The sequence below is a fragment of the Clinocottus analis genome, unplaced genomic scaffold (assembly GCF_023055335.1).
Source record: "Clinocottus analis isolate CAN_PGR_092001 unplaced genomic scaffold, fCliAna1.0.p SCAF_8, whole genome shotgun sequence".
Classification (NCBI taxonomy): domain Eukaryota; kingdom Metazoa; phylum Chordata; class Actinopteri; order Perciformes; family Cottidae; genus Clinocottus; species Clinocottus analis.
In genome coordinates this window covers 7,522,874-7,550,737 of record NW_027176240.1, presented here as the reverse complement: position 1 = coordinate 7,550,737, position 27,864 = coordinate 7,522,874, and the positions used below count along the sequence as shown (strand labels likewise).

At 42.5% G+C, this 27,864-nt stretch overlaps 1 protein-coding gene across 3 annotated transcripts in view; it reads left to right on the top strand.

Annotated features, from left to right (window-relative positions):
• Positions 1-1,532: 1,532 nt before the first annotated feature.
• Positions 1,533-27,864, top strand: part of LOC137779656 (C-terminal-binding protein 2-like) — a 61,511-nt gene continuing 35,179 nt past the window's right edge. The window contains exons 1-2 of one of the 3 annotated variants that reach the window (XM_068567760.1): positions 1,533-1,857; positions 21,900-22,059. In XM_068567760.1, coding sequence (XP_068423861.1) covers positions 22,002-22,059 — 58 coding nt within the window. In that variant the 5' untranslated portion in view covers positions 1,533-1,857; positions 21,900-22,001. Of the gene's footprint in view, positions 1,858-13,485; positions 13,502-21,899; positions 22,060-27,864 lie in introns of those variants that run through there. The other 2 variants (XM_068567757.1, XM_068567758.1) reach the window with 2 other exon arrangements.

Genomic DNA, 27,864 nt, shown 5'->3' with positions numbered 1-27,864 from the left:
TAGTTTTTAATTAAAGATTAATTGCTCAAGATTTTCACCAGTGGCTAACTGAACCAACTGATACAAACTAATGTTAGTTTGCTGACCAGCTTAGATTGAAGAGTGTTAGTATATTATAAGTCTAATTATTGAGTAGCCGCCAATAGACAGCCATTGAACAGCTGCATCTAGACACCAGAACAATGGCTATATTCACTTTTGACTAAAAGGCTATTGAATTGTCTAATATACTTCCAATTCCTGTATATTCTCAGATTAGGATAAAACAGGGCTTAATTTGTGCTATGTGTTTTCCCACTGGCAGCTGAAATGACCAAACCATGTTCTGCTTACCCTCCCCCATCACTGCATGCCATTATAAATCGAAATTGTAAGTAAGTCTATTTAAGGTAATTTCCTCCGGAGCTTTTACTGGCACAGGATTGTCTTTAACTTCCCTTTTTTATTTTAAAAAAACAACAATAAATTGTTTTGCCCATGTGAACTTTAGCTGGCTAAACACATGTTTGTCTACTTGATGATGTGTCAGTATTAGTGTGGTGGTGTTCTAAGTTACGGTTAATTTATACTTCTTTTTTTAATGTATTTTTGAGCACATCTAAAGCAAATTTAGATATAAAATGAACTGGCTTTGTAAATTACCTTAACTTTTTTTTAAATGTATTTAATCTAACCATTCAGCAGTACCCTCTCAGCCAGCTAGATGGCGCTCTGAGGCCCACCAGTGGTTGAGTAGTAGCTGCTTTAAACTGCTGGAATACTAACTCTGAAAATCATATTTCTCCATGTATGCAGACAGTAAATAATAATTATTATGCTACCCACATAAAATCCTTGATAATTTATTTTATAATTTGGCCAAAAAAAACAAAACTGAAAGCATATTGTGGAGGGGCCGCCTACTTAGCATCTTAACCATGTAGCGGAGTTGACTGCTTTAGATTGGAGGGTAGCTACAGATGTTTTGTGTCAATGGTAATTTACACATAAATAAAGTCTTAACCGGCTTTCCTCAGGTTTCAATGTTGTAGCTAAATTCAAAAATGTATAAGTTAGGTGGATGTCTACACAAATTGTACCCAAAACTGCCAAATGACAAAAAAAAATATGCATGACCTCAGTAGCTATACGGCTGTTTATAGAAACCAACATGTCTGTATTGATCCAAAATGATTGCCTGCATGGTCTTTAAACCTTTTTTTTCTGAAATAGGGTAATATTTTGAAAGCTCTAATTGCATCGGATTAGCCATTCAGACTTAACATTACTCAGAATGAGTCGGGGGAAGAAAAATAACAACAATCGAGTCTAAAAGTAGAGCTATCACAATCACAAATCGCCTTTCTCGAAATGTCCTACTGTCCCATCTCCATCAACTGCGAGTCCCTCGTGTGTGTTCTGCTGTGCACGCGCGCGTGTCTGTGTGTGTGTGTGTCTGTGTGTGTGTGTGTGTGAGGGAGAAGTGGGCAAAGGCTCCGCCTCACTCAAAAAAGCGAGAGAAAAAAAAGGAAAAGCAAACTGATACACACCTCTCAATTCTGGCAGGAGGAAAAGAATAGGAGTGTTTATTAACCGTATAAGTAAACAGCAGGATAACCAGGCTCACCGACAGCCGACGCGACTTCCCTCCCCCCCGTTAAAAAAAAACGACACCGGGCACCGTTTCCCAGCGCCGGAGATTGTCCCGTTGCGTTCAGGATTAAGTTTTTTTTTTTTTTTTTTTTTTTCATGACATCTAAAAGGTGGATCATTTTCTAAATCCGAGATAACAAGCGAATTTGAAAATGCGTAGCCTGCGATGCTATTTCTGGAGCCCCCAAAGCCGACGTTTGAACTCTCAGTAAACATCCAGTCGAGGTAGGATTCAAGATTATTGCACAAAAAAAAGGTGGTGGTGGTGGTGTAAACATATTTCCGTGTGTGCTCCACCGGGGCTCTACTTTGGAAAGCTATGCGCTCGCGTCGCTGCCCATGTGTCCCTGCGCCATCGGCGAGGAGGGACGAGAGGGGCTGGGAGTAGACGCTAGCCGAGACACTTCACAGGGAGGAGGGAAGAGGTTTCATTAAGTTCCTCACGATCAGCTACAGGGGAGCACAACGAGCCAGTTAAGAGGGGTTGTTCTATATACTGGTGGAGTACTTTTCAAGAAAAAAATACATTTGAAATCACAGAGATTTAAAGAGTTTGATCAAAAGTTTTGGACGAGTGTGTTTTTTTTTAAAGAGAGGGGAGGGGGTGGGGGGGTTGCACAAATGTTTTTGATGGCGTGTGTACAACCAAATAAATCCAGTTTACGCTTCTGTAGCCTACTAATTAATGAGGGCTTAATTAGGGACCTAAGCACGGGTCTTCGTGAGCACATGAACATTTTGATAGAGGAGGTTGATACTTCCATTTCACCATTTTGACAGGCAGAACTAGTGTGCATTGGTTCCCAACTATTCTTCTTCTTTCTTTTCTTTTCTTTTTTTTTTTTTTTTACTGCATTTGGAGGCTCCAGTGGAAGAAAGATTCAAGTAGAGGAGGAGGAGGAGGAGGGCGGCTCCATTGTCTGGCCAGTGAAGGGGTGGGGATTGAGGCTGTATGCAGATGTGCTGCTGGCAACGGACATCTGCTCTCCCCCTGTGGGCATTGTCACAACAGGCAGGGGAACTCAGAGTGGAGCCCGCCCGCAGAGAAAAGGCCTTTGTTAACGATGTATACTCTGGCCGTGGCCCACAACCTCGAATGATTGGACGGTTATTTTAGAACATTTGATTTAACCTCAACATAAACGAGTTGCTGACGATGCAACAGATATATTATGGATAAGAAAGTCACCCCTACCCCCCACCCCAACCTGCAACACCACTCTCCCTGTCCGTCTCACCCTATCCTTCCCCCTCGTCCGCTGGGGGTTGAACTTCCTCTCACGTCCTTGTGGCCCGCGTGCTTTATGGTTATGTGATATGAACGCTGGCCTCCCGAGGCGCACGCGCATCACACGTCGCGATGTACATGGCGGTTCCTCTCGGGCCTTTCGAGTCATCGCCGAGGAGAAGAATGCCAAGAAAATGCAAAACCGAAGCTTTAATATTCATGATATCTCGCGTAGGGCTTCTGCTTGAAGGTAGCTATCCGTGTTGACGTGTGTGTGTGTGTGTGTGTGTGTGTGTGTGTGTGTGTGTGTGTGTGTGTGTGTGTGTGTGTGTGTGTGTGTGTGTGTGTGTGTGTGTGTGCGCGTGGTTTGTACTGGAAACCAGGAGTCTCATTTGCCTCAACATATTTTCCCCAGTGACTGGTGGAGTCGGCGTACTGTGATCACTAACATGATTTGTGCTTGTAGAGCCATGTTGTACATGGCTGAGCTGCTGTGCAACATGCGCGCGCGCTGTACTCTGCGTAGCAGAGAGGCAATCAAGGGGAGCGCGTGCACCTGCGCGGGAAGAGATGAAAGGACAGGAGCCGCCTATCGCTCTCCGCGAGCATATTTTTGACATGTGGTTGTCTTTGGGCAGAGAAAGCGAAGTTATGTGTATTCTGTGACACTGTTTTTCTGCATGGCTGCCATGTCCTTTTTTTTGTTTGTTTGTTGACATGCTTACTTTATGAAGAGGAAGAGCACAGTCTGTGTCGTGCCTGGCTGCCTGTTTGGAAGTCACAGAAGCGAAGCAATTACAATTGGTTAATCATATTCTCAGAGTCTAATACTCCATTTAACACAGTAATTTGGATGCTGCCGAAATAGCTTTTCTGAACTCTTCTGAGAATTCCCATAATGGCCGGGCCACTAACGGCTTGTAAAAGTTCCCATAGGAGTTGGTTTGAGAGGATAGTGCTGTGCATCGTGGAGAGGAGGTAATGGCTGTGAGATTCCACTGTGCCATCTGCAAGGGATGCCACTCAGACATGCCGCCTTGCAAAAATCCCAGCGCAAGGAGTTTGCTTTACACCACAGGTCTTTTGATAGGGCTGGCATTTAATCTTTCCCCATAGTTCTTAGTTTACTGCTTTTCTTTATTTAGGAGTTTTGCTGCATAACACTTCAGCCAATTAGCTAGTTTAGCTTTTTTCTCTCCTTAGTTTCAAAATAGAATATTTGAATGTGAAACATTGTTCTGTTTAAAAAAAAAAGAGAGAGGGGAAAAAAACTCCTGCTTTATTTCTCTTGTGCAGATCTTTAGTCATCTTAAAAGTTAATTCTCAAATAGCATTAAGGCTTTGATATTGAAAACAAAGATTGTTATGTGAAGTAGTGCACTTTGGAAATTGAGAACCGGTGTGCTTCAGATGCCTTTATACAATGAGGTAACAATTGTACTTCAGTTATTCTTTTGAGCAGCAATACTGTATCTTAAGCTGGCTGGCAGCGTTGTCTCAAAGAACAGACATTTTATATTCTGCTGTATTTGGTGTAATTGCTGCACTCCACAAACATTCAGCACCTGTTTCTATTGCTTGTTAAAACTTGCTCTGTTGTGTCCTGATTCCTTCTGAGTCAGTTTTTGTTTGTGGTTGTGAAGGATCGTTTTGGGAGAGTGGATGTTGACTGCAGCAGACGGCAGCAGGTGTCTGATTCTCCTCCTTGATAAGACCTGTTTGCAGTGTGCATTAAAGATATGTACACGACGCTCGCCTTTGTTATGATATACGCATTGTGAATAAAAAAGCTGACCTCCTCAATAGTTTGCTCTTAATGCAGTCTTTTTTCTTCTTCTCTTTTTCATGCAGTCAGAGCATCTCTGTCACTCAAACGGCGTCCCACGAAACCTGTTTCTAAGCTTTGCCAATCCAACATAATGCATTTAATAGTCAGTTCAGCTGGCATAGTGGCCACAAACCAAGCACTTTACTGTACAGCATTCAGGTTTTTCAGTAAAACACCCAAAAATAAAACTGCAGAAGTTTTTCGCCAATTCCTTAATATTTAATCCAAACTGATTAAGATCCACTGCTCTTAGTGTTAGATGAACATTATTGTTTCGTGTCTGATCGCTGCTGCATTATTTCCCTGCACATCACGCTGAGTTCACATGAAAGCGTTCAATGACTGGGAATCTTGTAAATATAGTGTTGCAGCATGTGTAGAAAATTAAAAGCAAGCTTTGATCTTAATTCTTTAAGATCTTCATCTTTGAAGATTTTCCTCATTGGAGTTCAAATTCACATAGATGTGTCATTAAGAGGACGCAAATTATGTTGTGTTACTTTTTCATAAATGATCCAGAATGTTTTGATGAATCAATTAGTCTTTGAGCAAAAGATGATGAAAAAATGCCAATCAGAAATCCCAAGAGCCTGGGGTGTCATTCCAGTAATTAAAAAACCAAAAGATATTGAATTTCCAATGATTATTTAGTAAAACAGAATAAAGCACCACAAATTCGAAATTGTGAAACCAGTGAGTGTTTGAAGTGTTTCACTATCAAAATTGCTGTCAATGTGGTTGTTGTTGTTTGGCAAACCTCCGCTTTATAACATCATTGTTCAGATAGTGGAAAAAAAAGTACAATGAAAGTTTTGTTTTTCGCACATGAAGACATTCTGACATGTCGCAGGAGGAAAAGGCAAATAATAAAATTAGGGATGGCTGATTATTTTTACGCGCTGGCTCACTGTCACGGCTCACCGAGACACTCGAGCAGAGCACTGCCATCTTTAATGTTAATAGTGACACCTGTGCTGAAAGATCTGCCGTGAAGTAGGCCAATCTTTTAAACGACTGTTAGCCGGCAGTATATTGTGTGTAGGACCGGCATGTTGTGGATGCATAAACAAGCATTTCTCTCTCGATTATGAACTCATTATGGGTATTGTAGGAAAGCGCTTGGCGGCAGTTGAAGATGTTTACTGTTCCCCGTGTTTATGACCATGGGAGTTTGCTCACACCACTTGGCTGTCTAATAGCCTCCCACCTGGTGTAAACCATCACACAGTGCAGTCCCTACTCCTCCTTAATGACTGGCGTGTCTGTGTGTTTGCCAGCAGGAGAAGAACAAAAAAAAAAAGAGTTGATCTTCTCCCACTCACCTTTTCTTCCTTCTCTTGGCATTGCAAGAGCTTTAAACACCTGCCATTAACTTTCATGCAAACCACAGAGGATTAGGAATGAATAGTGGCACCGTCTTCCAACTATGTGTGCATGCAACTGTGTGCTCATGTTTGTGTCTGCGTGTCACTTTTGCAGGAACTAGCAGAGACAAAGCACCATCTGCACGCAGCAGGCTGTCCTGACTGCCTGATCCTCTCGCTGGGGCAGAGAAGAGGCTTTCCGTGAGCATTGTTATGAAACCGACTCTGCTGCTGCCGCGGCTGCTGTTGCGGCTACGCTGGTTGTTAATGCTGACAGCTAATAATGTCCTCCTGGATGGCTGTGCCTTGCTGGAGCCGGAGAGGAGAGACAGAGACTAATGAAGAGAGGCAGGAAGTGAGGGAGAGAGAGAGAGACTGAAACAGATAGAAAGGAAGATACCAGTGGGGCGTGCAGATCTCTCTGTCTAAGCAGGCGAAGTTTGCTGAAGAGGATTACACACTTTTGTGTACTTGTGTGTGTGTGTATTGATATATATATATATATATATATATATATATATATATATATATATATATATATATATATATATATATATATATATATCCAGACTGAAAGTACAGGCATATTTATATTGTGTTTTAGTTATATTTTCTTTTTTCCTTCCTTCCTACTCACTCACTCCTGCCTCAGCGTCTCAGGAGGGAGGTGGGCATGAGGAGGAGGAGGAGGAGGAGGAAGGGGTCCATTGTGTCTCAGCAGAGCCCCTATTCCAGTCCAGCTGACATAGACTTGTGTCAGGAGGATCCATCCTGCTGATGTTAGGAAAGCTGTAAACTGAAAGAGATGTCTAAAATGCTGAAGTTGGCCCTGGCCAGAGGAGAGACGGCTCTGTTTGTTTGCCATTCTGCTGAGCACCACTTCACAGAGAAAACTTTTCTGCCCTATTTTGCTGACAAGGAGAAAGGGAGGGGGGTTTGGGAGTCACTTGTGGCCACACAGACATTGACATTTGGACATGGTGAGCAGGTGAAAGGAGTTAAAAGCTTACTTTTTTTTAACTGTCTCTTATCACACAAACTGTTTTGCCACTCCTCACAATACAGAGACAGCCGTCATTGAACCTTCCAACCACATGAATATGCATGTCGAGTCCGCTTTTCTTCTCTGCCCTCTGAGCTGTATTTTTTTTTCTCTCACCCAGAGACCTGTCGTGTTGTGTTTGATTGGCCCTGACATTTGAAAAGGTCCTTGAATAGAAAGAAGAAAAAAAAGTTGTTTATGACAACTGGAGAACTCTCCTTGCAGCAGAGTAAAAATGGCATTTTGAAAGGAGCACAGCTCCTGCATATTTAAATGCTAATGGCCCTGTGAATGTGCAGGCTAATAGGATGTTTCAATCTGGAGTAGTGCAGTATGTACACTTTCAGTATGCAGGCACACTGTCTGAGTGCTACTTCTAATGGCTCTGGAAGGTGCATCAGCTCATTTTATTAACTGATTATGTAGAATTTGAAGTTTTTTTCTCTCCCAAATAAATTATCGCTTTCTTTTTTTTTATGACCACATGGAGATTATTTTAACACAGAGGCACAAAGAATAGGCTTAACTCTAGAAAAACGACGCAGATAAATCAGTTTATTTATTTATTTTTTATTCTGGCATCTGTGGTGCATTATCTCAATGGTTATGATGCAGATAAAGATAGAGTTTGACTGCCTGTCTAGATGTGGCCCCTGGGGCTCTGGCTGGGCATCCCTGTAGCGAGGAGACAAATCCTTGGTTTATTGTGAGCTGCTTTGTTAGCAGTAGCCAGCCACACGTTCAATGGCTCTCCCTGGACTTTGCCCTGCTTGCGGAGTCTTTGATCTCATAGTCCTGCTTGCTCTGTAGCTTTTATATTGTATGGACACAGGGCGATTGATTAATGCCATTACCTACAAATCTGTATTGAATTTGAGCCTGTTATCTATTTTGATTGCATCTCAATGGCTCTCGACCTGTAAACGCGAGCCGGCGGCTCAAAGTGGACAGTGCTTACAGCGCTAACAGCGTTTATCTGAGGGGGAGGAGCCAGAGGTCGACCCAGCGGTCTCACATGCACTAAAAGCATGCATGGCCTGGATATGTAAACCAAGCAAGGAGAAGTGTGGATAACAACACACACACATGTTCTCTGCTCAGGTAGACATGGTTAAAACATAGATGTGGGTAGGCTATATATACATATATGTAGTTCGAGTTTTTGTGTGTTTTGATGTGTTTATTTCTTAGTGGGAAAGCCACAGGTTTCCACTAAAAAAAGTGTGATAACATCCTCAAAGGTCCTTTTTAATTTGTAATTCTTATGTCACCATTGCATGTTAAACAAACGCAAGAACAACAAAGAAGACCTGGTCACACCAGAAATGATGTTGTGACAACTTGCAGGTGTTAGTTTGTCAACCTGCACTATCTGGCGAGGTAACTCCAACAGAGGAGGCTGAATGAATGTAGAGGATGCAACACAGCTTTATAAGCTGAGACTTCTTCCTCCATTATGAGCTCTCTAGCTCTGTTGGCTCAAAAGTCAGCACCGTCAAAGACAGTGCCGATTTATATTGGAGTGAATTGATTTTGCTGCGCAGCTTCACTGTTTTAGATGCTGGTGCGGTTGGGCCTGCGGGCCAATAGGATAGCCCAATCTTTATTTTGTAACGGCGTAACTTTTTTCCTGCAATCTTAGTCAAATTTGTCTGCATACCGCTCATACCTTTCATGCGTCTAACAGCCTCTTTGTTTGCATAAATACTGGCAGGAGTCCAAACAGGGAAATTTGGCAGATGTCCATGAAACCATTTGACCCCTTAACCACACTGTTAAGTGAGAGACTGCGCATCACATTGACTTGCATGAGCAGGGGACACCAGCTTTGTTGCTGCTACAGAGCGTCATAAACACTCGCACATGCTTACACAACGTCATAAAGTGTTTACCCACTTGTTGCAGTAGAGAAAGATCAACAGGGCAAGCTGTCATCCTGCTTCTCATCACTCACCTGTGGTGAAAAGTGGCATATTATCTACTCGTTGCCAACAGTTATGGAAGTGTTGACAAAGTGAGTGGCGGAGCTGAGCGATGGACGCTTATCGCCTCAGCTATCTTCAGTATGAATATGGATATTACCAATGTTTGGCGAGCCCGAGGCTAATTCTTTGATTCCTGACTGCTGAGAAGCTCAGTGGGATGGTTGGCTTTTCAACTTGTCAGCTTGTTCGCGGAAAGACGTGTTTGATTTTCACCCGCATGGAGATGTTTGATTCCTGCTCCTGAACAAAAAGGATTTACTGTGGGTTAATGCTTCACTGAGCCCGAGAGAAGCCACAGACTCTCGGTCCCTCCTACTCGGTCCTCTGAGAGTACTCCCCTTGGGACTCTGTGTGAGGTTAGAAATAGTGTCTCATGGGGTTTTCAGACAACTTTGACAAATGCTATTTTAAGGCATTATACACGCGCATGCTGCGATTTTGTTTTATTCTTTGTACTTCCCGACATGTCAAGCAGAGACGCAGCTCTCCTTAATAAATATAACGCATTGACTCAACTGGATTTTGTGCGCAGACTAAAAGTGCATGTTCCCTTTTCTTTATAGCTCCCTAGATCTTTTCACCTAAGGTGAACATTTTTCCAATAATGAAGTTTTGTGCCATCAGGAGATAGGGGGGTGCATTAGCACGATAACAGAGCTACAGTTAATTGGTATTGCCTTGTCAGGCATTTTGCTGATGCATGAGGTCCATGTTTTACCTACAGCCATGCTGAACTTAAAAAAAAGAAAAGAAAAAGGCAGCATAGCCAAATGTGAATATGAAGAAAGAGAAAAGTCCTATTATCCCATTCAAGCATGCAGTCAATGCAGCACTGCTGGAAAGATCTTTTTTTCTCTCTCATAAAATTGATGTACCAAGGGAAATACCGTATGAATTCCATGCACCAGTCACTTTATGCTGGTGTTGTTAATATTCCACATTTTTTTTTGTTTTTTGTTTTAATCTTGTCTAGAATGAGACGGGGTGTTTTTTTTCATTTCACTGCACACAGCAAGCTGAAATGATGATAAACTAGAAAATAGGTTACATGTTTCTTTCCTGCCTCAGGATAAGTTTTAAAAGTACTGAAATATTTTAAAAGACTCAAAGAACTTTGCTTTTTGTTCCACTTTCCAGCCAGTTGTCTGTTTCTTTTTTTCCCCTTGGCTAAACCTCAACCCTGACCTTTCTCTTCTCTCCTTTTTTTGTCTACTGCTAAGCTCTCTTTCCCTTATTTTTCTCTGACTATCCAGTTGCGCATCCTAATCCGTCTGTGCCCTTATCTTGTCACATTTTTCCCTCAGTTCCAGCCCTGTGTGCTCACAGGTGGCTGATAGGTGTGCCGGCTGGCTTTTTTCTTCTGTTTGGTATCTATTGAATACCAGCTGCTGTCCTTGGCCGGGGAAGTATACCAGTGTAATAGACGTGTGTATTTACATAAAAGCAGGCAAAAACCACACATACCTGCACAAAGACATGGGCAGAAACATGCACATGTATGCAATGATAAATAGTTGTCATTATAAGAAAGCTAATAAAGCTTGCTGATATTGAAAAGAGGTCTTTTCAGGTTGTGCTGACACAAAATGTTCTGTGCAGCCAGCCTTCATAGCTGCAAATATAAAGCCTCGTAAACAAACACTGCTTTATATGATAGTTTGCAGTGCACCATCACAACCACAGTCGCCGTCTCATGTCTCGCTCCCCATTCTGCAGCCTTTCATGCTGGGCAGAGTTTGTCAAAGCCCCCCACCCCCCTCTCCCTGGAGGCTGGATGCAGACACCCACCTTGGCCCCAGTTCCCAGCCGACACGTCTGTGTTTTTCGGTGTCCGTCTGTATATGTGTGTGTGTGTGTGTCTGTGTGTGTGGGCGCAGCAGCGTTCGGTGTTCTCACAGCCCAGCTGAGACTGACAGATGGAATCATTTCACACACAGACAGAAAGGCAGGATACAGGAAACCGGGGTGTGTTATAGTCCTGGCGCTGCTGTGGTGGGTATTAATCTAGGTCAGTGGCGTTCAGCTCACGGCAAGTCTGCCTCTGGGGCAAGCTTAGCCTTTCCTCAACCCCGTTCACTCAACTAACTTACAGTCTACTAGCCTCATGCGTAGTTTGCTGTGAAAGAACCTGACGAGATGTTGAAGCTGTGCAGCAGAACAGTACTGTACCTGGTTCAGCTGGCTTTTTGCAGCCCAGATGGCTCACACCAGTGACGCCTCTGGATCGTCATATCTTCTAGATTAATACGCTAAAAGGATGTTGTTCTAGGAATTGCCATGTATGCAAGAAATGTGTGTCAGTATAGGGCTGGATTTGAATTTATACTCAATACCAGTATGGGCCGGGGGTCGAACCTCAACACCTTGAGTATTGAAAGCTGTCAAGTCGGACTGAGCAATGTATTGATATTATATTGTTATGGGGTTAGATTTTGGATATTGTCACATGGCTTTGTAAAGTGATGTTGAATCTCAAATATTTTTGTAAAGACACTAATGTCCAACCCTATAATGAATGTCCTTACAGTAACTATATGAAGGTGTTTGTAAAAGATATTGTGATATTTGATTGTCTCCATAGCCCAGCCCCACTGTCAAGAATGTCAACCTTTGCTTGAAAAACTTACATTCTTAGTGTTGTTTACTTTTTCTTTAAATATATATTTTGTTTGCTGAGTTTTATTGAGATAAAGTTCTTGTTTGGCTGCCTGCATTGAGACAACACTCATACACTAAGATGTTTGACATCCTATATCTATATTCCTCAAACGAAGACATTGGCAAAAATACTAAATACTACAAGTGGGAATCACCAGAGGTCCCACGATACGATATTGTCATGATACTTAAGTCCCGATACAATATTATCACGATACTGCGCGATATGTTGAGTATTGCGATGTATTGCAATTTATTACCTTTTTTTCAACCGCAAATTGTCCCCAAAGGAAAACTTTGTCAACAAAAAAAAAAAGATTTTATTATTCCAGGACCAAAAAGTTAAGAATTGATTTTATGAAAGATCGATACTGAGCTTCCGTGTATCGATACATTATCGCCACGCAAAATATCGCAATACTCTGCTGTATCGATTTTTTCCCCCAACTCTACTAAATACCATTGCTATCGACACTGAACTTTGTTGTAATATTGAACATTTAAAAATGTTTGCAAGAGTCAGGTAGACCTCACAGGTTTTATTCATTCCACGCATGCCAAGAAAAATGCTTTTAATTAGAGAGTTTTAAAACAGAATTACATTGTTTTGGGTTCATGTGGAGTTGCAACCAAAAGAAGTGTAATACACCATCTATTTTTGCTAAACAAAGATGTGTAGTACTACACCTGTAATGGAATCCATTACTCCATCTTGTAAATAAAAGCTCTGAATCTCTGAAGTTCAACATGCCAACTATCAGATTGGATTTAATTAAATGATGGTACTTCATATGACTAAGAGTTCAGCAGGGTCTCTTGTCGTAAGTGTCATGTTTCTGCATCATGATTTAGCTCCCTCTAGAAATTGGGGAGGAAAGCTCATCGAAAATATGAGTGTTTGAACTCGCATCGTGAACTCATCTCGACAGTTAATTTGCAGTTTAATTGCTTTTACAGTTGTTGCATATGCATCAGGTGCTCAGACCGTAATTGGCAGGAAAAGACCGATTTTCAGGTTTAACAATTAAAACTGCCAACTTCGAAACACACACATGTACAAGTACATCCTACTAAAACCATTCTGAGGGGATTCCGTGGATATAATTCACAATTATGCATTATGTGGAGACGAGGTGTTCTTGGTGTCGTACCTGTTGAGCAGAATTCAAATAGATTTTGAAATGGATTGTTGGCAGTGATCACGTTGACATGGAGAGGAAGGTATTTGTGGTTGTCCGTCGTCCTTCTGATTGTGTTTGCCTTCATGAGCCCAGCCTTCGACCTAGAAACAGTTTTAATGGTCTCTCCTCATTACCCATGCTCTGTGTTTCTTAAATGTCCTAAATGTACTCCTTATGTGACTGGAGCAACTTCATTCTTCAATCAGCCATTGGTTGAGGGAGTTTTTAAGGGAATGGCTTTGTTCCAACACATTCATTTTGTCATTTAATTTCTGAATTTGAAGGTCCATCTCCCCGGGGCATAATTATTCCATAGCCCTAAAATATAATTGCATTTTTGTTGCTTGACTTTGCTCTTTTTTTCGAGGTTTCTATCATGTTGCAGCTAAATGGTTTTTAACATCTCACTCTGAAGAGGTGTTAGGAATCAAGGAGCACAAGGTTACATATATTTCGAGCAAATGGAACTTAATTGTTTTTGACTCGTGCTAAATAATAAAGTATTTGTTTTTTTTCTCTGGTCTCATGGTAATGAGCCGTTAGCTGAGGAAAGGGGAGGTGCTGAAGAGCTGAGAAAAACGAGGTGAGATGGCAAAGACATGAAGTGATTACTGTTTCACACTAGCTGTAGTCTACAATTTGCTACTGACAGACAAAAAACAGATATTCAAAATGTGAAAAATGTATATTTCATTGTGAATTAAAAAAAAGCAGCACCACCGTAGCTGTCTGCCTCAGGCGCAGTGAATGCACCACATGACGTGAGTCACTGAACGTCACTTCTATTGATTGAGAATGAGATGTGAATTTAAGTCGAGCTGAATGAGGAATAATTCAACCGCCATCGTAATGGTGACGGAGAACTCAGCAACAGGAAGAGTGTAAACCAACCACGTACCTATCAGCTGTGAGCTTCAGATCAGACTGGAGATGTAACAAGTTGAAGGATGGTTGTTACTTGATGTATTCTGACATTTGCTCTTTTTTAAAATGGAAAACACGTTTTATAGTGTGAGGTTTACTGGAAATGATATTGTCAGGGGTTGAGCTTTGTTCCTGGTTTATTTTGAAGTCTTGTGTCCTCTGTGTCTGCCCTCGTGATCGTCTGGGATTGTCTGTCTACCTGGTTCCTGATTGTTGATTGCCTGCACCTGTGCTGAACTCATTATGTCCACCTGTTGCTCGTTACCTCCCACTTGTGTTTAAACCCCATTTGTCTCCTGTCTCCTTCTCAGTTCGTCCTGTTTTCTTCCTGCGGCATCCTGTCTTGTCCCGTTCCTGGTTTTGCTCATTCAATGGTCTGATTTTGAGAACCCTTTTTGTTTTTTTAAGTAAATATTATTGGAACTGTTGTTGGCACCCTGGTCGTTCCTCCGCTCCCCTGACAGATATGGCATACTTTGTGGAAAGTGGAAAACTTTGAGCTCCCTGGGGATTTCCTTCCAGCCAGCTTGCACCTTATTTATGTTTTTAGAAGTGAAATGAGGAGCTCTCGTAAAGAACAGTCCACATTTCCACATCAACAATCAGCTGGTCCACGTCAATTGGGGCGCTTTCAAAGAGAAAAGAGACAGGAATGAATGGATACAGGGCATTCGCCCGAGGTGTCATTCAAACCGTTGCCATTCCCAGTGCCGCGTCTGTTAAGACATCGTTTCACGAACATGCGCAAAGAAATAGAGATTCCAATAGTTTGTAATCTGTTTTCTTTGTTTAAAACCCCAAAACATATTTGTTATTAGTACTAATTGAATCGACTAATTGTTTCAATTCTAATTAGTGATTTAACGTTTCAATTACTAAAATCACATATCCTTTAGTTCCCACCAGGCCTTCAATCTCAACTTTCTCACTAAATGAACCAGCTGACAAAACGTTCCCAGCCGTTTCTACAACGTGATGAGGGTATGTTTGGTCAGGTGGGGCGCTCAGTTCCAGAGATTATTTCAGAGGAAGAGACGATCATATTTGCTCTATTTTTGTTGCTTCCATGACAACGTATCAGCGAACCAACCTAACGCACATCCTACTTGGCAGTGAGCATTAGAAGGTGTCCTTAATTTGCTTTAATTATGTCTACCGCTCATCACAACGCAGTTTGGTCTCATCCAACATACCCGGGGTCGCCTTGAAGAGAAGTTGGTCCAATTCAACTCAACTATGTGTGAGTTGTTGTTATATGCAAGTGTAGTTTGGAGACCAGTGCTAGTCTTTGTATCCCCCTCCAGAGAAAAAGTCTGGAGTCATTCTCTTCAATAGGAAAGCAGAAGAGACAGATTTATAACCACAATAAAAGCATCCTGGAAACAGCCTTTTATCTTCCAGCCTAAGCACTGCAGGTTTTGGTGTTTTTGCTTGTGTGAGTGCACATGCTTTCACGTGCTCGTGTGAGTTGAGATGAGTAAATTCAGTATTTAGTCTACCAGCTAAAGGACAAAAAACATCAGGATCATCTTTGGAGACATGTTTGCAACGCTATTTATTCAATTAAAAAATGGATTCTAAGTCTTCATCGGTCTGTTTTGTGGAAAAAAAATGGATTCTTCTAGTGGAGATTATATGTGCCAGACTTTGTTTTAGGTCATTAGATGTAAGGAGCTGGAGAGAGGAGGAATGCAGGCCATGCCGAAAGCCTCACTGGGTTAGGCTAACAGGCTGCCATGCACAATAATGTCTCCATTATGCGTTTCCTGGGTGACTTACACGAATAGGCATTATTACAAAATTGTGCATTAGCCCAAGTCAGCAGTTAGTGCTGCTGCAGTCTCATTTCGTTTAGAGTTGAGAGGCGAGAAAGATGGCGAGAATGTGAGAGGAGGGAGGGAGGGAGGGGATGGAGAGGGAAGGGGGAGGATGGGGAAAAATGGATGAGAGAAAAGGCGACGTAAAGGAGAAATGCGGAATGAGACTGGACGATTTCTGCCAGTGGCTGACAGGACATGCAAAAGGATGTAAAAGGATACATGGAGAGGCACAGATGGACTGGTAGACTTGGGGGATAGTGATGATGATGGAGAGGTAGAAGGGAGAGAGCTGTAGTTGTCAGTAACTGTTGTATTTAGACAGGGAGGGTTGGAGTAAGAAAGAAGCTGGCTGGGAGGAGGAATGTGTAAATCAGCGGTCTGAGCGACAGCTTTACGTGCCCCTAGGAGCCCCAACTATCCGATTAATGAGAGAAAAGAAACCTTAACCACCTTCCCCTCTCTGCTTCTTCTTTTTCTGCTATCTTGCACTTTCAGGAACATAAATCATAGCCTCTTAAGCATTTACTTTGTGTAACTGCGACATAATTCTCCCCCAAAATGTTGACTGTAAGGTACCCCTGTCCGACATGACGTGCTGCTGTAGTGAGATTTTACTGCAACTCGTGTCCATTGAACTACAATCACTACAGTTGTTACATTGTAATAACAATGTAACAAACTGGCCTTATTCTGCCTAAGCTGCGCATATGAAGCTCAATTCTTCACACATTATATGCAATTTGTGTTTTTAAAAACCGAACTATGAAAAATAAGTTGTGGTTCAGCAGGCTTTGGTGCTACAGGACGTTACATGCCAGACTTTATCAAAGCACCAAGTGCCCTAACTTTCTTTTTTTCTTTACCTTTTTGGGCAGATTTACACTTTTGTACCGATTGAACAAACAAGATGCAACGTGTCAATTGTTGATATATGGAGGCCCTTGGTAGATAGATATGGTACATTTCAAGGCAGAGGCAAGCTAGCTTCCTCCTGTTTTCAGTTTCTAAGCTAAGCTCGGCTAAGAGGTTACTGGTTGTCTCTTCATATTGACTGGACAGACATGAGAGTGGTATCAATCTTCTCATCTAACTCTTAGCAAGACATTGATTAGTTTGCATCTCCACTATTCCCAAATAAGGAATGACGTGTGAAGCGCAAGGCTGTCACGAGTAGAGACGAGGCTTCACTTCTTCTTCAGTTAAAACAAAGATATTCAAACAGTGCAAGATGAAATGGAGTAAAAAGTGTTATTTCCAGTTCATCTCAAAGGCATCAGGTTTCCTTTCAGCTTGATTCTTTAACTACAAACCCCATTTTTGCGCGGCTTAGTCTTTTGTGTGTGTGTGTGTGTGTGTGGGTGTGGGTGTGGGTGGGTGTGTGGTCATCAAGTTCACATAGTTAAACTAGTTCACTGAGGTCAAGGGCTGGAAGCTCGGCTGATCTAAAAAAAGAAAGCGCAAGATGTTCTTCCTTTGCCTTGAAGTGAAGATATTTCAGTCAAACACGTGTTAAGACAAATTTAAAGCTGCAGCTTTACTTCATTCGCTGCCTTTTCACCTAAAGCCAAACCCACAGGTTTCTTAATCTGGCTAGAGGGCTCCTCTGAGAGATGGCCTCAGTCAGAAAAAGACCTTTTTCACTTTCTCTTCTCTCCCTCTGTGTCTGCTGCGCTATTACCAACCTAAACAACATCTCCTGGGCTGGCTGCCTTGTTATACGGGCTTTTCATCACAAAAGGAGTAGAAAAGAAAGAGTGTGAGGGAGAGAGATGTAATGTAACACAAAGAGCTGAAATAGAGACATGTTTCTGAAGTGTAAAACTGGCTCTTTCTGCTCGTGAAATTTCTTGATATACACGGTGTCAATGGAGAAGCGCTGTATGAATTCATAACTTCTTGGAGTGATGCAACAGCTGCAACAATGCAATGTAACGCCTGGCGCGGCACTCACAATTTCTTTCGTGGCATTTCCATGAAAATAGTACTTCTGTTTTTGAGACACAGTAGAGAAGCTGTGGGTGCACATATGTGGTGTCTATTGTTAACAACTCTGTACCAATACTTTTTTACCCAATGTACACAGTGTACAAGTACACAAAACGGAGCCTTACGTTTGAATTTCATTTACATTTCATTACGTACAACTGTTGCTCGTGGGATAATGTTTTCAACCATCACTGGGGCGTGTGTGCTCTCTCTTCGTGCTGGTAAAGAGATTGCATTTTGCTGGTCACTTCCTGCATACCATGACAATGTCCATGTTTGACTATGTGTGACCGCAACTAACTATTATGCAACGTTTCAATTAATTTGCCCATTATTTTCTCAATTCATTACTTTGTAATCTTGTTTGTTACCAACCAAACTCAAAGATATTCAGTTTCAAACGATATAAAAAAAGGAACCAATAACCAGTATTTGACATTTTTGCTTTTAAGTGATCATTAATAATGACGTTAGTAGAAACTTCTGATGTCCAAAAGGATGAGCTCATCTTTCTTTCATCCATAATTTGCCATTCAGGCTCATGAAATAGACTTAGAGTCAATTAAAGTGATATTATGCTCAATAAAACTAGTTAAATATTCAGGCATTCAGAACTTAACACAATATTAAGTGCAGGAAGAACAGGGTGTTGCATTCATTTCCCAGGATACTTCAGCACTATCTTATAAAGATGTAGTACAATATTTAAGTCACACAGTATTCATCTTGAAAATGGTCTCATTCGAGTATTACGGCAAGCAGCCGGTTTTGGTCACAGACGAGAGTCCAGCAGTGCATGAAATGCATCAAAGTAGAAAGCCGAGGTGTAATTACAACACAACATTTGCGGATTGGCTGTAACGCCGAAATGGTGTGAACCGAACGCCGTATGTGTTTGTCATAAATCATACTATAGCTCTTGTAAGACCTTCAGACATGGTTGTGATGCATGTTGTTTACCGTCAAAACCCGGGTTCATAATTAAAAGACGAGACGAAAACTTGCCTTACTAAGAATATTGTGAGTTTTGCGACATTCATCAGACAAACAACAGTCTCTGACTTGGTAACATTCACAGTCTTGTCTGGGAACCTGTGAAGACGACTCCCGAGCCGCACAAGCAGCGTGTGTGCGTGTGTGTGTGTGTGCGTGTGTGTGTGTGTGTGTGTTGAGCAGAGGCCCTGCCCTCTCTCTCTCCAGCGAGCCGGTCGATCCCTGGAGTTGTGTGTTTCTATTGTCTGTGTGTATGTGTGACTTTCTCTTCTTTCCCTTCCTCTCCTCTCCTCCAGCACTGAGCACGTATTTTATCTCAGGTCAAACCCCTTATTGTTAGGTTACATAACAGCACTTAGTCAAGTAACAATCCAGCAGCAGTGGTGCTAAAGGCTGCAGGATAACTCTACTTCCTCTCTGGCTCTCCTCTGCCTGAGAGCTCTTCTCAAAGTTGCTGTTGACTTTTCAACCCGCTTAGCCCCCCATTGTTGCATGAGTCAAATCCTCTGGAATTAATTTATGGAAATTTTAAGTCACAACTAAACAAAACTATCAAGTAGAAAAGAAAAAGTGGAAATAACTAAATAAAATATCAAGTATTAAAAAAATGTGTGTGTACTACAGATTTGGGTATTTGGTCAAATGTGGCTCTCAAAAACTGCTGAGCAGGCCGTTCTTCTGAGATGGTGTTGTCCATCGATGAGAAAAGAGGTGATGAAATGTGCAGTGATCTGATTCTGAGAGAATGTTGAGGTTTACAAGCCTTTTTTATTGATGTAATCAGTAGTACGCGTAATCGGTGAATCAATCCATACCCAACACCGAGACCTACATTTTATGTGCTGGAGTAAACGTGCACACCTCGTTATATAGGGCTTGTTGTTAAAGTCAAAATCATCATTATCGTATTGAATAAATCATCAAATGTTTGTTTGGCTGCATTAACCTTTTTTTTTTAACTTAATTTTTCTAAAGCTTTTTAATGTGGACATCAGATCAGACTAGACCAGGATCGTGTTTGTATAAAGATAAATGTTACTACTGAATTATCACCCAGCCCTGCTGCATATAATCTAATGATATATAAGAAAAATGAAAATCATTGCTTTACATTACTCACTTTGAATAGATAATTCATCTTGGATGCTTTTTCTACAAAAAAATCAACACCTTCAGAAATGTAGTTGTACTGAATTGCACAATCGTGTTTTGTGTTTTGTGTGATAGCATCATTTTATTCCTGATATTGTATAACCACCTCATGTTGCCGTACATTAGGTATTCGAGTAATTGTTTTACAGGCACCTGTGCGCCAGAGCAACCCGTATCACTGTTTTTCCATCGAGGCATCTGTCAGTGAAGTGAAGTCTATATCAGAAGAGTGTATTATGACTCAATGACCAGATGCAGCATGACCTGTAGTGCTACTGCTCATGCAGCACACAGTAGGAGATGCCCATGCATGTCTCCTGCGGTCTATTCATAGCCAAGGCGGTGTGACTCCCCCGCCTCTGCCCGACTGTTTCCTGCTGTTCCTCCTGCTCAATTACTTCTCTTCTCACTCCCACATGTGGGTCTTCAGCTCTTTGGCAGGAAGCTTACCTTGTGGAGGAGGGAAGCTGAAGCGCAGCTGACGGGTGAAGCCAGGCAAAGCGTGTTTGGTTAAAGGAAAGAGGCGTTGACGTCGGTGCCGGGGGAAAGATCGCCGATCGTAATCTGTTGAAGGCAAAAGAAAACCGTTGCACTTACTCTTTCAAACTTTTTAAGTTCACTCGACTGCAGTGCACCACCTCCCAACAGCTGTCCACGTAACAAAGCAACATTGATTCACACGTCAGCCATATTGCTTCGCCTGCCCTCCACCCCACCAAAACATTGCAGTTATAATTGCAGTCACGGCTCAGATATCAATATATATCATCATAGAAATTGTGTGTGAGCCGTTCAGTGCGGCACTCTAGGAGTAGGCCCAGCGGCGAATGTAGAAATAAGAAGTGTTGGGGCTATAAATACGAAAGTGCTGAAAAAGATACAGTTAAAATGTAGGAGGAGGATGGTGTCAAACTGTACTCATCCTGTTAGCTGATGTTTCTCTCGTACTTTCCACTCCCTCCCACCAATCCCCTTTTATGTCTTTATTCTGCTGATACAACCTCCTCTCGTCTGCTGACTAACTGACCCACATTCCTCTGTGCGACTCGCTGCCCTGAGTGTGTGTGTGTACGCGCGCGCAAGCCTACATTTCTGCTTGTCATCTTGTGTATGTGTGTGTGGTTTTGTGTGTGCATTCTTCTGCACTCTTCTGTCTATCTCTGTCTGCGCCCCACCCCCCCCCCCAAAAAAAACAAACGGTGGCCTCTCCCCTGAGCTTCAACAGGAACTAATTAGAAGATTGTTCTTAAGAGAAGCATCAGTCGCTGAACATAAACGATGCGTAAAACGCCTCATTTACTCTGTTTGTCTGGTTTTCGCTGTGTCCCAGTCATTTCGGGGGCTCTGGTTGCAGAAGTGACATTTCCTCATTAAAATGAGATAAATAGTGCTCGCTGAGATGAGACTCCCTCTAGTGGAGAGTCCAGTGTCTGCAAGGTAGACGTCTGTGCTTTGCATGAGGGATTGTGCTCAGGTTTGAGATGGATGATCGCAGTCAGGTGACGATTCTTTGTTTTCCTTGTGATGCGCTTTCAGAAAGCCAAAGCCACGGTTAGTAACGACTGAATGTTATCAAACTCTTCACAACTCAATAAACTTATCTACCTCATGATAAAAACAGTTCTGTCGGCAGCTTTCAAGCCTTCCCCCGCCCGAAACAGGATTTAGCTAAAAGTAACCCAACCGTATAAACACTGACTCTGCATTGTATCTGTTGCATTGTGCACACTTTAACGTTCATTTAATTTTCTTTAATGTTACTACACACCGTGTACTATGTACTTAAGACGCTATTGACATTCTTTTCCTTCATTCCTCTGTTTTTGTTGTATCTGTAATTAGTGTCTAAAACTATTTCCTAACTGACAGAAACAGAAATGTTGGGATATAAATGGAACAAGCGGTATTCTTATTGTGAGACCATTAACATGATTTACATGATTTACTGCATTGCATACGTTTGTATAATGTTTGTTGAATGTTGCATCACGTGTACATTGTGACCCCCCCATCATGACTCGACTCCAGGTGCTTGAGATGTGAACTGTACGTCACTTCCAAACCGGCTTTCAGTAATAGTATTTGTCCCTGTGCCTTGAATTTCAGGTTGAAAACATCAGTGAGCTAACGTCTGGAGGATTGGAGCATTTAAGGAGGAGAGAGAAGTGGAGACGAAACTTCAGAGAGGAGAGAGCAGTTGGATCGGGGATGGCTCTGGTCGACAAACATAAAGTGAAACGCCAGCGTCTGGACAAGATCTGTGAGGGTGAGTCTCATTTAACTCCTCCTTCTTTCTCTTCTTCCTGACTTGGGTTTGAGATGGCGGCTACACATTCACAGGTCGCGGATGTAGCTTGTTGGGAGAGCTTGTGTCTTTATGTGTGTTAATGTAACTTTAAGTATAAATTACACAGGTTCATGTTGAATATGTTACATGGAAATATAGTTTCCAGTATTCATGCCTTCAGCCTGCCGCTACACATTCAGTATAAAGCCAGTGGGTTCGTTTGCATAAGCGTGTTTGTGTGTGTCAAAAGGAAGCCTTGGGACCATACTACCAAACTTCAGCTTTGAAGGCTGCCTAGTGTGTGTGTGTGTGTGTGTGTGTGTGTGTGTGTGTGTGTGTGTGTGTGTACGCATTTATGTGCTTTGTTTTGTCTTGAAGTTTTTCCTCGCTTTCTTTCCCCTAACCACCGTCAGAAGCCATAGCATGTCTTCATGTTGATTTAGTGTTTGCGTGTCCAAAATCACACTCCTCCTGCTGTACTCTTTAGTGCATGATTACATTTTGTAATGCGGATATAGCCGCCAGCTGCTGTTTATAGCTCTTATAATTCTCAGACTCTCATTGAGGGATTCCTTCATCCACCTTTGTGAGAGACTGAAATGTATATATCTCTGGCTTACTCTCTGTATTTTAGTCAGAAACATTTATAACATAGCATTTATTCTAAAAGAAAAAAAATGGGTATACAATTATGCCGGTTTCACTCTTCAGATGCTCCCTGGATTAGCCAAAAGGATGCTAAACTGAACCAGGGAGCGCAGGGAATGCAGAAAACCCCCAACGGCTCTACCCAAAGCAATGCATTGAATACCATTTGAACTTTTGAGCCATGTTAGGATTCTGAAGCAGAAAGGTGGAGGCTGGAGGGGGGGATGTAAAGCTTTGCCAGCAGCAGCGATGAGTGCAGCAGCGTGGCTCCAGTGCGTATACGCCAGGAGGGAGGCAGATTTAAATGGGCCCGCCTTGCCATGAGAAGGGGCTGTGATTGGTGTGTGTCAGCTGATTACAGCTGTGGCGTATGACTTCCATGTCCCGCGTGTACTAACGCGTCAGTACCCCGTGTCTAAACCGCGTGCCGGACGTGTTCTTCACTCATCCGTCCGGCAAACAACAGATACACTCTCTTCTTAATCTGCGCAGCTGTCCACAGCCGCTCCGTGCGGCCTCGCGTCTCAGCTGCGCCTCGTGGGCGTGACTGCGACTTCGTACTTTATGTAAACCAGCGTACAGTTTTCACGTGGGCTCTGTGTGAGCAAAACCGAAAAGGATTAGAACTCGACAGAGTAGCACGTGTCAACATTCCTCTTTCAGATTTGAGAAACACAATGAAATGAAGCAGGGATGCTATTTGTTTCCACCCTCGGAATGAGAGCCACATGTGGCATCTCAAGCCTCTCCAACCCACCAAGAACCGCCTGCTCGGAAACACTTTCCCCCTCTTTTTTGTTTCTTTATGCGAGAAAAATGTGTCTTGTCTGAGGATGCAATATGTTAAACATCATATTACAATATTTCTGATCTGCCGCATGTGTCACACAAACATCTATGTCTCCCCTGCTTATCAACAATAAAGTCATTCTATACCAAAGACGAGGAGGGGAGTTAGTCATCACAGCTGCTCTTAAAAATGTGTAGAGGAGAGTGATTCACATCTAGGAAGTTAAAAGATCAGAGGGTGGTGAATCATGCTGTTTTCACAGTAGCGTTAAATCTGCTCAACCATATAAAAAGGGTATTTCAAAACCAGAGGCATGGGGTGTTCTGCCCCATAATGTCAAAGCCACCCACTATTATCTATAAACAGTGTTGGGACTGAAGCGTGTAATAGAAATCAACGTTCGCATCGTGTGTATTGACAAAAACAAGAACGCTGTGGAGTGATTGTGATTGCGTTGCCGTCGTAGGGTTGCACACGGCGAGACAACCAGAGAAGCTTCCCTAATCTCCTATTTATCTTCTGAGGATAAGTGTGTCAATCCAATACTTGTTTCACAGCGGAGTGCATTGATTACATCTTTACTCATTGTGATGAGTGGCTAACTGAGCGGCGCCTGTGGCCTAAATCGAATTCGAAATGGCTGATCAAGTGTAGCTGTTTACTCCAATCAAAAGTAGTCACGGTACAGGAATGTAGATTCCACCGGAACGGTGTCTGTTTTACCGTTGAGGACGTGTCATGGGATTCACTGTCCTCTTGCTTTCATGTTGTTGTTTCTGCGGGTTTTTTAATTAGGCACACAAGGTCAAAACTAGGGCAGTAACTCATCATCGCTCTCTATGCCGTTGATATCTTTTTAATCCTGTTATTCTTATAACTCGAAGGGGACATCCTGACTTTCTTTCTCTGTGTTACGACAATTTCCACTGGGATAAAAGCAGCAAATCCACATGTGGGAAGCTGGAAACTAAGAATGTTTGGCTTTTTTTTTTTTGGCCTGATGAATCACTTTTGATAGTTCATCGATAATCAAATTAGGATTTTCCCAAGGAAATTGTCTTAGCCGAGCTGATAAAAGCCCCGGCTCTGGCAGCATCCCGTCTTGTGATGAGTTATGTTAGCAGAGCGCAGGCTCAACAACAGTCACTCTTATAAAACATTATGGAATTATCTCCTCATTGAAATATCTTTTAGGTTTTTCATTCAAAATAAATGAAACATTTTGACCATATCACATTGGCATTTTGTACTATTTACCAACAATGAAAGAATATAAAATACAGTCTGATGTTGTTTATGATGTTGGCATAACTATGGAACATACTATAGGGAACTTTTTGTTTCAACTAATTATTTCAAGGTATAATCAGTTTAAAGTGAAGCAAAGGGAGTTTTAAGTGATTATTACAAATATGACACTTTTCTTTCCTATTTTAAACCAAACAGCGTTATTTGCGTTACATGTCAGTTTTCAAAATGTATATGGTACATCGCTCCTTCTGTTGAGGGTGTGATAGAGTGCCAAGAAGAGTGTAACTGCAATAAGGGAACTGTGGCAAACATCTGTTGTGAGCATCAGTTCCCATACTCTCTCTCTCTCTCCCCCCCCCCTCTCTCCACCTCTCTCTCACTCTCTCACTCTCTCTCTCTGTTTCTCCTTCTGTGCGCTCCATCTGTGTACCCAGCATGCATTGGCTCGGGCAGCAGCGCAAGTCGTTCCCATTGCCGTTTAGCCAGAGCTAACTGACTGATCTGGGCAGAGATGGGATGTGAGCGGCGCTGCGACGTGAACTAGGTCGCAGTGACAGCATGCGCCTGAATGTTGATTTACAAGTTGTAAATCTGTGCTTGGACGCAAACACCACAAGGTGGGGTAGTGGAATTTGTCGTGGCGAGTCCAAGTGTTTTACTTGGCAGTTGAATAAATATGTTAATCCTTGATAATGCGTCTTGTTTTGTCATGTGTACAACAAGAGGAGATGGCTAAACAGTGAACAATACATAACGTGGCCAAAGTACTAAATGTAGCTAAAATACTATCAAACTTAGTCTGTGAATTATTTCTATTCTCACATGTAAGGGGACCTGCGAGAGAGGACAATCAGGGAGGGTGGGGGTGTCCTGATGTCATACCCCCCTGCAGGGGGCGGGTGGGTTGGGGGTGGAGGCGGGAGGGAGTGTGTGTGTGTGTGTGTGTGTGTGGTGGTGGGGGGGGGGGGGTATTTGTATCCAGAGCGTTTCAGCCCAGATTCAGGGTTCTGCTGCATCCACCTCTCTGCTTTCGTCCCTCCCTCCCTCCCACTCATCTCCCCACGCTCTGGCATCCAGCTCTGGTATGAAGTCATCGTAGCGGTCTCTGGGTCTGGTCCCACCCCCCACCTTCCTCTCCTCGGGCTTCTTCCAGGCTCCAAACCAAAAGCCCGCGACCCCTTTATAGGCTTTGTGGAGAGGCAGGGAGGGGCATGAAGAACTGGGGGGGGGGGGGATGAGAAAGGAAAAAGAACAGATGAAAAATGATAGAAAGTGTTGTTTTTGGAAGGAAATTCTGATAATAATTAGTTGCACACTGGCATGTGTGATTGTGTTATTTTTATCATACTGTATCATTAGAGTGTGACTCTAGTGTGACGGTCTCTTGTGCACACCAGACGCAATTTTCTGCTACAGTTTTCCTTTTCTTCTCAGTGTCTGTATTTGCCTCTGTGTGAGCTGCCATGTAGCTCTGCTGTTATTGAAAGTTGGAAATGATTTGCTGGAAGGAAAAAAAAAACAGGTTCAAAATGAATTCTTCAGCAACGACACTAAGTATTTAAATGACCTGTGGCTTCCTTTGAGCGGGCTGGAGATTGAATGAAAGATGGGCCGGCGAGAAAAGCTCTCAAGGAGATGGATTATGGGTAGATGGATCTCTACATTCTTAACATAGAGGAAATTTGGTAGAATTTGGGGGCTTTTCGTGCTGTTTATGTGGCACAAGTATAGTAGGAAAATGAATAATAAACTGTATGTCAATTCAGAATGTTCCACTAACTAAGTATGTGATTGTCATTCTGATAAGTACTCGCTTCATTGCCATCGACCTCCATTTTGCGGTCCATTTAGTCCCTACGGAGATGTTTCAGATAAATAATCCTCCGGGAAACGCATGCAAGGCAACCATGTCGTGTCTGTTATGTGTGCATTACAATTCATCTGACATCACTCTCTGCAGCCGTACTGGCATTGTAATCCCATTTCCAGTTAGTGCCTCCTGCCCCACGATCATGCATAAATCAGCGTGCGTTTAACATTCAAATCATGCCCTGAGTATATACGTGACGTGTCACACTGGAGGAGACAGTTGTTTTTATTTCTGTTGCAGTGCAGCGTTCACTTTGAGCTGGCGTGATTATGCATTTATGCACGTCTGACCAAGGCCAATGCTTTTCGCGGGGCTTTGCATGTGTGAATGAAAGGGACATTAACGAAGCGCCATGGCCGCTGCTGTCGCTGCTGCATGTCACAAGACCAGGAGAATCGGGGGTCAAAAGGTGGCGAGGGGATCCAGGATCGTGCAAGCCGCGTGTGTGTGTGTGTGTGTGTGTGTGTGTGTGTGTGTGTGTGTGTGCGTGTGTGTTTTGAGTGGGTGAATAGGCAGATTCTAAAAGGGATGGTTGCATGTAAACCCTCTGATTTTCAAACACTTGGCAAGGCATGCAAACATTTGACATGGTTAAAGCATGTACCAACGAGCGCACGCATCACGTGCTCAACCTGCCGTTCTCTGGCTTGGCTGTGACGTTAATATGGAGGGCTGAGTGCCAGGACGATGTGCTGTGTTTATTAAGCACTGGTAAGCATCGTGTGTGACAGATTAGCCACACATCTCACTGCTGTATGGCATGTTTGTCTTGTTACTTTCTGCTTAATGCAATTCAAGAGAAAGAAAAATCAAAGAAAAAATGATATACTATACCGGGTGAAAGCAGAGCTTTCTGAAATCTATTAGCAGTGGAAAAAGACCCTGAACTACATAATTGCATCCTTACTCAAGGTTCATTTTCCTCCATCTATAAGTTTTCCTCACATTTTCCAGCAGTCAAGTCTTATTCAACGTAATGTCTTTATAAGCTTCTGCTGGGGTGGTATTATATTTGTTCTAAAATCCCCGGCTTAATTCCTAAATCCCTCTGTTACAGTGAATCTGGCGTTGTGTGCACAGTCTGGCATGTATGGCAAATTGAGGAACATTAGAATTTGAAAGTCAAACATTGTTTAATTTGAGGCAAACAGAACTCTGTGATTTACATTTCTGTCAGGATTAGATCAGCAAACCCTGAGTACACACCTCTGCCCCCGTCTCCCTG